Source organism: Bacillus rossius, chromosome 2 (genome assembly GCF_032445375.1).
Source record: "Bacillus rossius redtenbacheri isolate Brsri chromosome 2, Brsri_v3, whole genome shotgun sequence".
Lineage (NCBI taxonomy): Eukaryota > Metazoa > Arthropoda > Insecta > Phasmatodea > Bacillidae > Bacillus > Bacillus rossius.
The window spans coordinates 106,135,333-106,147,569 of record NC_086331.1 but is presented as its reverse complement, the minus strand read 5'-3'; the positions used below and the strand labels follow the sequence as shown (position 1 = coordinate 106,147,569).

The window sequence follows — 12,237 nt, the reverse complement described above, 5'->3', positions numbered from 1 at the left end:
CCATGACCCGTGTCATCCAAACCACGTGACTCCAGTCTACCACAAAGCACATGCTGGGACCCGGTCCCGGGATCCGAATCCAATGACCTGAGATTCGGGTTAGCAAGTGTTGCGGACGAAACCATCGGGAACAACCCAGAAGAGAACAGGATCACTGAACGGTGATCCGAAAGTATAAACAGGATCTTTTCAGGTGTATAAGGGGGCTCGTCGGAGCCATAGATAACTTCATTCCTGGACTAGAACAGATGGGATTGACACTGAAGTGACCTCCACCCTGGATACGACCATCACCGCCCAGCCCGCCATTGCCCACCTAAGACATATCGTTGCTTGAGGAGGCAGCCATACCAGGAGGGACTCTGGTAAATGCAGCGGTAAGGTACGGTGCTTCCACAATTGAAGAACTTTGTCACGTGGTAAACAGTGAGAAGTACTGGTGGTTGGTTTTGGTGGGGAGAATAAGAAATGCTGATGTTTATTACAGCTAGTAGTTATTGAGAGGCATGGTGTAAGCGGCGAAGGCAAGGTGCATGGTATTGCTGACATTACCTGAAGTGTGACATATGAGCTGGACTTGATGAACAATGAGGACGCCCTGGTCTGCTAAGATAACGTTGGCAGACATTCTGTTTTGCGAAGGAGTGGTCAGAGCGGGCCCAGTTCTAGCTCAAGAAGAGCGTCGCGGATGAGTAGCTGAACCGTCCGTACCACTGCCGTGGCTGACGTCATGGCGGGGTACCTGTGTAAAGACGGAGCGGGACATTTCTGGATCACTGGGTCGTGGTAACCAAAACCAGCAAGTGGAACCTGATGTACAAGACAGAGTGGACGTTTCCGGATAACAGCATCCTGGTGTCAGAGGCCGGCACACAAAACTTGCAGCAGTAGCAGTTAATACTCATTGTCCGACGAAATCATGCCACAAATGGAGGCGCTTTCGACAGACATGAGTGGAACACCAGCTGACCAAATGAAATTGACAAGGCGAGTGGTCTAACACGCTTAACATCATCAGAACGGGATGGGATCCACTCCCAAGTAGGAATTTGTTTATCCCCGAGTGAGTTTACACTTAAGTTCGTAAAGTACTTTAACTAATGGACACTAACCTTTATTTATATTGTTTATTTGTTGTGTGTAACTAAAGTAATTTAAGACCATTTCGGCATCAGCACTTAAGATGGGTAGGCGTAGTGCAAATATTTAGTAGTGGTTGTTTGTAGCACCTTCAATATGGAATATGTATACACCCTGTTTTATCACATAATCATCACACCTATAATTTAGGGTGCCAAAATTTGGATAAAACGTAAACGTCACATGATGTTTTTGGTCCCGCTATTAGATTCCGAGCGCTTTGTGTAGGTATCTTTTCCGTATAAAACTATGTGTTTTAAAGTAAAAATCTAATATATATTCGGACATTACCACTTACTTATTTGATTAACGGAAATACGAAGTTGTCTGATGTGTAAATTTAAAGATATTTTTAAACGTTATAACCTTAATCTGTTCGTCTGCGTTGCCGCGGAGTACCGCTTATAAAAATGTAGCCAGCGCTAGTTGGCATCATTCATGTTTGGTTATGTTGCTTCCTGTATAGAGCACGTAGTCGAATATTGATAGGCTCACATTCACATTTTGTTTTTTTATTTAAAGTTGAAGAAAGGTTTTTGTTGCATAACTTATTAATTTAAATTGTTCGGCGTGCTTTTATATACTCCACTTTTTAAATAAACGTACTTTCCATGAATGGGTTTTTTGTAGGGGTGTGCGGGATCCCGACAATTCGGGGAAAAAGTCAGGAAAATAGGCTTTTCGAAATGCCGGGCAAGAATTTCTTACTCCCGAATATTTCGGGAAATTGTTTAAAAATTTACAAATGTCTACTAATCACGTAAAACATGTTTTATATCAATTCAAACTTTTTTTATAACAATATTTGATATGGATTTGTACATTTTTGAAGAGTTTCCGTTTTATTTCAGCGCAAAACATCTTTTAAACGTATGCCGATCATAGCGACAGCTGTGGTGTGCAGTGAATTATGATAATCGTTTACACATATCTAATTGGAATAACATAAACGTGGATGGAGTACATTTACATATTGTATGCATTCATAAATATATTTCTTCAAGGGTACACGTTTGAAGATACGTGAATAGTTTTATAATGTATTTGCCGTCATCACTGAACACTTAACCTAAAACCACTATGTGTACATTGATGAAAACCAAAAACAAAACACATGCGCAATCCAACCTTTTCGCCAAAGATATAAGAAATACTAGACTTGCGTTTCGTAACAAAGCGTAACCTTTCTCATTACTTAATAGCAGTGGCGATCTGTAGAGGCACTGGAAAATAGCGTTTATAATGGCTGTTCGTAGCATTTATATTTTGCCATATAGCATTTATATAGCATTAATTTTAATTCTTCTCCCAGTTTATGCGGATGTTGCAAGCTTTGCACATAAGTATGTTAGTGTCACTAACATAGAAATGGTGCGACTTGTATTGCTCTGCACGTGAATGCACCGTAACAGATTTTGTCCGTCCCATAATGGTAATATATATATATATATACACACACACACACACATACTTTATAGTTCTAACTGCATTGCACGCGAACGCGATACAGAAAACCGACTTTAATAACCTTAATTTTATTGTGAATAGCAGCGCAATATTTTAGTTTCACAGATTACCGTTTGTTTTTCGGGTTAGGAAATAAGGAAAACACTAGGTACGTTCAACAAATGAGCGCCAAAAGCATAGAGCTACATTGCTGCCATCTTTTTTTTACCCGTTAAAGTGCTAACGAATTTGACTGAAGTAGATTTTCGTAATTTTTTTGTAGTTGCCAAATATAGGCTGCGTGTGTTGTAAACTTAAATTAATGCATTTTTATATTTTAGTTGTCATTTAACAGTAAATAATTTGATTGCTTGTGTTAATATCACGCACGCACACGTTTGCAAACATGGCCGCTTCAATGTTTTCACTTTCTTTCCCGTGAAAATATTCATGCGCGTAAATAAACGTCTCTCTTTAACCGTTTACATTTGTTGTTTGAGTCATACGTTACGTTTGCCGTTAACAAAGTTTCCGCGCGAGCCTATGCGTATTTAAATTGTGTTTCGTGTTATTTACAAGATTCATAGATCGTGTTGATTGTTTACATGGCTCGCCATCGACACCGTTTATTAGGTAATCTTGAAACACGGTAAGAAGATGCATAAAATAAAGAATGTTCTTTATTGTATGAGGTTAGGCCGTTAATAATAAGAAATGGTTTATTTAAAAATATTAGGTAAACCTAAAATTTACTGGAAATTTTAATATTACTTGAAATTTTAATACTTCTAAAAACGGGATTGTAGCGTTTATTTGTCAATAAACCATTTTGTCGCTTTTATTCGCGCCTATATCGTTTTTACGATTTTCCAATGCCTCTAGCGATCTGTATTGGCACTGTGAAAAATTTGAAAAATATGATATCACCACTGCTCAAGAGTACAGTAGAACCCCGATTATCCGTGTTAATGAAGGGGACGAGTGAGTCGGATAATCGAAAATCGCGGTTAGCCGAGTCATGCTTGCCTCAAAGGTCATTAGCCCACAGACAGCAATCTGTGGACATTCGGAGATTACATATATACACATGCTTTGTGTGTGTGTGCGTTGTTGACATAGAAGCGGACTGCTTAGTGCTGGGCAGCAGTGGTTTTTAAGTCTTTCGTGTGCGGAGACGTGGGCACGCGAGTCGTTGTTGCACCGAGGTGTGTGACTAGCCGCCCGCCAGTCCGAGGGCCCAAGACAGCTGATAGCTGCCAAGGTCACGCATTCTTTTCATCGCCCGTAAGCGACGCTGCCACACTTAGCTCATTGCTCTGTTGTCAGTAACACCATCGGGCTGGTTATTGTTTTACAGAACGACTGCCTTCAAAATTCTTTTCGAGATAAGATTTTTCATACCAGTGCATTGAGACTTGATTTCATGGTTTTGAAACGGTGTCTCTGTCTCGTATAATTCACTGTGTTTTTATCCCCCTTTATTTATATGAATTTTAAATGTTAGATTTTTTATTTTTAGCTTGTTGAACGTGGACTTAGTGCAAAAACGACCTATTATGACTTAGTTTTGCAGATGGGTCGGAAATCTTATAACGACCACCTCTCTATAACGACCCTAATCTCGGGAACCGTGAGGGGTCGTTATATCTATTCTCCTTTCACTCTTAGTTGAGTTTTGAAATAAACAAACACCGTCGTATCACTGCGCCGCGGCAGCAAGTGATAGGCTGAATTTATCTTGCGTGCCAAGCACTAGTTGCAACACACACACTTCTGTACAGTCGGTGCTCATAAAATAACGGAGAAGTAATATAACAGGAAAATGGTTCTTCTGTCAAGCCTAGTTTTTTTAAAAAATTTGCGTCTGCTGTGATAAAATTACGCCACTTAATGGTACACCCTCCGACCTTTTCTGTTGAAACCATTCAAACAAACAAGCGTCCAAGCTGCTAAATGTGGATTCTTTCATCGTCTTGCGTTTATTTAATCCACTTGAAGTGTCAGCCTGTGAAGCAAACTGAAGGATTTTTTCGCGATTTTTTATGATGTCGCGCACTGTTGTGTTACCGACATCAAACTCAGTCGCAAGTTTGCAATCGTTTCTCCACTCTGAAATCTTTCTATAGTTTTTGTTTTGCTGTCGATGGACAGTACCACTCGCTTTCTTTTCTGTTCATTTGATGACATGATGAAATGTTGCGCTCAACACTTCCGCACAACACAAAGGTATAATCCGTCGTAATGCAGATCACTGTTACAATACATAAAATTATCACCACCTTCACGCTTCAACAACGTACACTAATGGAATGGACTGTCTCCATGCGCCGGGTAATCTCTGTGGCACGGCGCCGTGCTGCGCGCGGGAGTGTACAGTCCGGTCATGCGGACGTGGAATCGCGCACCAGTGTATAATCTATTCACGTAACATGGAACACAAAAATATTATGTACATACGTATGTATGTACTAGTATTTTTTTTAAAACTTTCTGTGTATATAAACGTAACTGAGTCAAAGTACTTTGACCAACATACATTTTGCAAAGTATTTCCCATTTACATACATTTTGAATAGTGGTGCACCGATGCGGATACCGATGAATCGTAATCGGCGATTATGGGTACTTACCGATTAATCGTAATCGGCGATTATCTTAACGATTACTTTGCCGATTATTTACGTCCTGGCGTAAAGTAGGTTTTTACGGTGTACTATTTTGTTACACGTTTTAGGACGAAATACGGTAATATTTGTATATATTACAAAATTCATCTAACTCCGTCATATCATAATTACAGATATTTCGTTAAGTTTAATAAATCTCATTGCCTCTAACGATAAAAAATAAATTTTTCCTACACGTTTATTTACGTTTTGTCTTTTGTTCTGTCTTTTGTTTAGTGGCCTTGTACACTACCTATAGCCAGAGACGTAAAATAGATGGCACGCAATCAAAATACCACAAACAGTTGCAGTGGATTCTATGATAATCGATCTTTTCGAGTCGTAGTAGCGGTTAAAAATCGTGGTCCCGATACCTTCTAGTTTTTATCACTGCGTTTTACAAACTTGTTATGGGCGTCTTTGGTAACATTATCCGTTTGTTATTTGTATGTGACGTGAAAAGTGAAAAAGTATTTATAATTTTATATATTCAGTGAACATAAATAAAATCACATGTGCTAGAATTGGTTTTTAGTCATTTTTATATAATTATAGTGAGATGGCGAGTAGGGAGAAAAAAAAGTGAAGTGTGGAAACATGTTTCTATAACCTCAAGTGAACAAAATAAAGCAGCATGTTTACATTGTTAAACGGTAATTTCTTGATGCAACCTTATGTGATAGTCAATAATAATGCTAGTTTTCCGCAACAAAAACTTACCCATTGTAAATTACAATTATTAGACTGTAGTTCAAGTTGTTTACAATAACAAATATAAATAGAAGTTAATTTAATTTACACTTTGCAATGACTTAATAGTGTATTTTATATATTTTTATACTGTTATTATAACCGTATTCTCAATTTTACCTAATCTTGTTTTTAAATTCACATGGGAATAAAAATTTTTGTGTGCATTATTACACTTAAAAAAAATTTCTTCATTATAATCGGTAACTGAATCGGTATCTGCCGATTATTGCTCTCATAATCGGTAATCAAATCGGTAATCGGTAAAGTCATATCGGTGCACCACTAATTTTGAATCTTTGGTTATATGTAACTAAAAAATTGGACTTTATGGACATAAATCGCGGTTAATCCGCGAATCGGATGATCGAGTCGCGGATAATCGGGGTTCTACTGTATTTAAACATCTATAATTTTGCTTTGGGAAAAATAAAATTGTTGTTTCCTTTCGGGGGTTTTGTCGGCTGACGTTACGTTTTTAAGGCTTGTGCAAAGTATCTGTTCCTCATTTTCGATACTGTTGTATATTAAAACAAATAAACCAGCAGCCTACAAATAATGGAGATCGCAACCGAACAGCCCGTTACTTGTAAACCTAGTGAGAGTATTTTCATGTGTGGGAAATATTGTTACAGCACATAGGGAGAAACTTACTACCGACCACATCGAAGAACTGATTTTTTTCTCACCAAAACAGAAAAGAACTTTGAAGTGAAAAACTTTTTAAAGATATAATAATAACAATTATAGCATTTAGATTTACAAAGAAGGATTGAAAGTACTTAAGTTTAATTTGAAATGATTCCTTTGATACTAGGGTTCAATATCAGAGTCAAAAATTAGCTTTTTTTATTATTTTGATAAAATTTTTCTCGATCTCGTCCCGTTTCCCGCGTGAAAAATTTATTTTTCCCGAAAATTTCCCGCAGTACAAAAACCTATTCCCGCACACCCCTAGTTTTTTGTTTTTATGAATAATTTTACCTAACAAAAATAAAATGTTTTTCTAGCATAAAAGTCGCACCCCTAATTTTCAAACTCGATTTAAGTATAAAATGTGCGAAGATTATGCAATAAAACACTATAGTAGGTTTTTTCAGTGGTAAATATAAACTTAATAACCTTAACCCTTTAGCGACGGACGCTGAGTGTGTCGTGCGCGACCTTGTGGCCTGGCATGTGGCCGGCCGGCCGAGCCCTCTGTACGGGCCTCTTCCGACTGGAATCCACCTGATAAGCGCGCTCGCTAGTTTTGTCCGCTCTTCTTAAAATAAATAACATTTTTACGAGTAATTTTTGATTTTCCAAAGAAAATGTTTTACATTATTATATTATACATGCTACCATTACATTATTATTTAGTGAATCGGCAGCAGCGCACAAACATTATTTTAATTCGCATAGATTTTCTTTGAATATTTACTGCGGTTTCTTAGCTGAGGTGTACTTGTAGAATAAGAACTTGGTACTTCTTGAAATAAACCTGGCTACTTGTCAAAATAAACCTTGGTTTGTAACGAAATAAACTCTTTCTTTGCAGTGTTTTAGTTTTGATTACAAACAGTCAATATTTATGTAGAATTAAAAACAAAATATTTTTATTTTAACTTACGAATCTGCTCCGCAGAATGAACAAAGCAGATGTTAATTTTTTATATTTGAAAACATTTTACACGTATATATAGTTCATGTTATTTATGAATCTGCTGACGGGAATACATATTTCATTTTTTTTAATTATTAGCAAACCATAAGAATAACAAAGATACTTTGTTTTAAAGCTTTACATAATACTCTCACTTGCAGAGTACTCACATCGCTTACATAAAAACGTAATTGCCACTTGCTATCTTTAGCTCTGATATTATAACACATATAAACAAAATATTTATAGTTTAAGCATATTATTTACACCGCACAAAATATTTACATTGCAACCTTTGAATCAGCTCTGCATAATTAAACAAAGTATTTTTTACTGGTATTATTAGTCAACATTGCAATCATTACTATTATTAAATGGGCAACACAAATGTCTTTCGCCTTCTTATGCATAGCAAAACAAACAAATTCACACAGTCTTTGCAAAGGATCCCAAAATTCAAAAACTTTTCAAACATATAATATTAGTTGATAAAAATATTAATTTTTTATGCATCGGCACCAGGGAAAATGTTTTTCACCTCGTGGTACATTGCAAAACAGGGAAATTCACAAAGTGTTTGCTTGCAGGCTTTACAAAATATTTTCGTTTGCTTTCTTTTCCCATGTTTCTTCTTGCAAACAATACATGTCGCATACTTTGACAGCTGTCCTGGACGATGAAGTCCAGCAGTCAGCCTCTGTGGAGGATCACTACGTCTCCCACCCCCACTTGCTCTTCTGTCAACTTTAAACTTTTACAGAACTTACTGGATCAAGCCTAATTGAAAATTTGCATATGGCACTTTGCCAGAAGACAATTTGTATAGGCAAAATGCATTGAACAGAGACATGTCTATTATGTGGAAGAAAAGCTTTCTGTACCATTTGGTGCATTTCCTGATGCTTTCAACTGTTTTCATGATCATGTCACTTCGGTCAACACTTCCCATTGACTTGTTGTAGTCAATTACAACCGAAGGTTTGAGACGTTTTGCACCTGTTCTGTAGTCCATTTTAGCAGTCTCTTGCATGTCTGCTGTGTGAAAAGTGGACAGCATATAAACATCTCACTTGTCACACCATTTCAAAGCTAACATTAGGCCTGAAACAGACCTGAATGTCATTTCTCCTCTTTGTAATTTTTCTGCCATTTTTGGCATTTCCTTCCGGTTGTGTCGCACTGTGCCGCAAGCATTAGTTGCGCGATTGTACAGCCAGCAGAAAAGAGTAGAACTTGTATACCAATTATCACAAAATAATGTGTGCCCATTCTGTAAGCAGGGCTCTACCAGTGTTGCAATAACATCTCCAGAGACACCGAGATTGTGTTTTGTAAGATCAGTGTCAGTTCCAAAATAAATGAAAAAGTCCAAAATATAATTTGTTTGAACATCACAAATCACAAAAATTTTGATTCCGAAACGACTTCGCTTTGCTGGGATATACTGTTTTATTTTTAAACGTCCTTTGAACAGAAGGAGTGATTCGTCCACACAAAGATTTTCAAATGGGTACAAATGTTCTCTGAAAACCCTGCGAAAATGCTCCAAAATGGGACGAAGTTTGAATAAATAATCTGTGGTTTCCACAGTATTGTCATTGAAGTGGAGGAACCTAAGGATTGACAAGTATCTGTCCCGTGAAAGAAGTTGAGAAAAAATCTGAGTTTCCAGAACCGGATTTTTTGACCAGTACTCCGATAAAGCCAACTTTTTTACCCTGGTCATAATGAGAGACATAGCAACAAAAATAAAAAAATCATTTGGGGTCAGTTCTGTCCGTCAAATCGTCAGCCCTTTGTGTGAAATATTTGTTTGTTTCATGGCAAATATGAGCCACAATTTGTTCAGTTACAAACAATGAAAACAAACTGAAAAAACTGTTTGTATCAACATTGCTTTTCAGTCCAGAGTCTGCGGAGGAAAACTTATGTTTTTGTGGGGTGAGATTTCTACAAGACCACACAAGTTTCCGTTTTGCTTCTGGCGACGTAATTGTTTCTTCATCCCCTTCCTCCCCCTCTGAAGAATCATCAGACAATTCAGGGTCAGGTGTTGTTGAGGGGCCGGAAGACGCCGATGGGCCTGAAGATGTCGATGGGCCTGAAGATGTCGATGGACCTGACCACGATTGTTGAGTAGAATTTTTCCGTGGTAATGATTCATTTTCCGATTCATCACTACTGACCTCAAAGTCACTGTCTAACAGAAGCTGCAAGGCTTCTTCGGTTGTGTAAAAACGTTTGCTCATTTTAAAGTCTAACCCACAAAAGTAATGCAATAAAACCGTCAGGGAAAATTCGTAAAAAAAAACTAATAAATTTCCATTACAAATAATAATTGTCAGCTCACAACGTACTTATACTCACGTTTCAACACAGTGATAACACAAAATAAATTTTCATTATAAGTTAACGTAAATAAAATAATTTAGCAACTTATTCCCATGTTTATACGTCTAAAACCACTACAGAAGGAAGCCAGACACGTGAATTAGGCGCGAAAAATATTCGGCAGCGCCGCAGGTCGCCGAGTGAATGGTGATGACATCTAGCGGCAAAAAAATGTACTACTAGTATCCCGACAGCCTGCTAGTTATTGCCAAGGTCGGACTTCCACGGCAGTTCACCGTAGCGAAACGGGAAAGAGGTAGAGTCGTCAGGACTTCTAGAGCAGTCCACCGGCGGGAAGGCACTGCATCCAGTGGACTTCTGCAGCAGTCCACCGTCTGTATGGCCCAACTTTGGCCGACTTCTACAGAAGTCAACAGGGGCTAAAGGGTTAAAGAATATCTGAGTTTAAAATAACTCATTTGTTGTTCTCTCACAAATATTTTCAACAGATATTCACCAAATGGTTTTCATAACTATTATCACTCGCGCGACTTTTTACACCCATTGTATTACACTTAGTGAATATCTGTTGAAAATATTTATTACCAAACAAATGCAATGAAAATATTTTGTTAAAGTCTTAAAAAATAGTCCTTAAGTAATAGTAAAATAATGAGAAAATTAAAAAAAATCAACAATACTGTAAGACCAATCATAAGTAAGAATTTTTACCAAGAAATGAATGAAAAGAATTTAAACATCATCTATAGTACATATGCTAAATATTGGCTTTCACTACAGTTGCATGTGTTCAAAACCATGATTATAATTATATGTTTTATTATTGCAAAATAACCATTTAAAATTGATAGCTGTAAACTGAATTCGTTATTTAAGAGGATATTAATGAACTTAGCTTTTGCTGGGAGGCTTAGTGAGAGCTGGAAAACACCCATGCCTGCAGTTGGGCTCAAACATGACCCCATGGTTAAAAGTCAAGGTTAAGCAGACCCTTACACCAAAAAGGCAGGTTGGAAACGTAAGTGAAAATTTGGAACACTATCTGTTTTTAAAGACATAAAGGAAGTTGTAGCTTACCTCTGAGCTCTCCTCGTCGCCTTGGTCATGGGCATGGTCGGAATTGGCAAAGAATCTTTTAGGGTGCTGAGAGTCTACCACATCTCCAGAAGAAAACACAATAGCTGAGAGTTTCCACGACACATGGGTTGCCAGGTGCACACATTCTGCTTCACTAATTTGCTGCAGTATTGTTTCCTTAGTCGCCTGAAACAATCCCACACGCAGAAGGATTAACATCCAGTAAGTTTTCACACCACATTTGAACCACCAATTGGAAGAAGGGAATAAACGCCACTTTTTGACATATTCAGTTTTCTACACTTTTACATTCATTAGACGTAGCGCTTAATTGTGAGTTCGAAGAAAGGAACAAAAACAATTCACTTCGTACAGATTCATGCGGCCATAAAAATAGTTAGTTGGAAGAAGAAACAAATCCTTCCTTTATTCCCTTCATCCAACTATCAACTATACGAGTATAGAAATAGTGTTTCTTTTTGCCTTTTTTTTCCCGATTAACAAAAATGCATCGGTATTGGTGGGGAATGCAATACTAGCGATCTAATAGCTGCTAAAAGACTCATTAGGAGAAAGGACAGAATTTACGTTCCAAATGAATATAATGATCTTATTTTGGCAGCAAAAATCAGGAGTTTTTCAGTTAAATCCATTACTTCTAACGACATACTTGATTTTAAAAACTCATAGCAGCGATGTTTCAAGAAAAGCTGTAAGTCATTAGACAAGGCAACAACATTGAAGATTTCGCAATATAGAAGCTTTGAATATAGTTCAAGTAATAAAGGTTACTTGACATGTTCCAAATTTATTGATGGTTTCATTAAAGCTACATTTTTGCTCCAAAAACCTTCTATAAACCCGAAAATACCAGAAAATCTGGCATATGTTACTAAAATACCCATAAATGAGAAATAAATGAATGACATACAAAAAATAATCTAATATATTCCTGACGAATTTAAAGATTTTTACGATATTATTCTGACCTGGCCAACTACAAGATCCGAAAGTGAAGAAATAGATGAATAATAGAGTGTCCTTACGTTTTTTCTAATAAATAAATAGTTTGTCATTATATTGTTTATTATTTCAAATTATTTTGTATATTGTATATGCTAAATTGGAAGAAGGGAATAAATCCAACACATTTACATATAC

At 37.1% G+C, this 12,237-nt stretch overlaps 1 protein-coding gene across 3 annotated transcripts in view; it reads right to left on the bottom strand.

Moving 5' to 3' along the window:
• LOC134529569 (tetratricopeptide repeat protein 28) overlaps positions 1–12,237 on the bottom strand; it is a 221,506-nt gene that overhangs the window by 29,315 nt on the left and 179,954 nt on the right. For all 3 annotated transcript variants that reach the window (XM_063363794.1, XM_063363795.1, XM_063363796.1), the window contains one exon: positions 11,077–11,262. In XM_063363794.1, the coding sequence (XP_063219864.1) occupies positions 11,077–11,262 (186 nt within the window). The remainder of the gene's footprint in view (positions 1–11,076; positions 11,263–12,237) is intronic.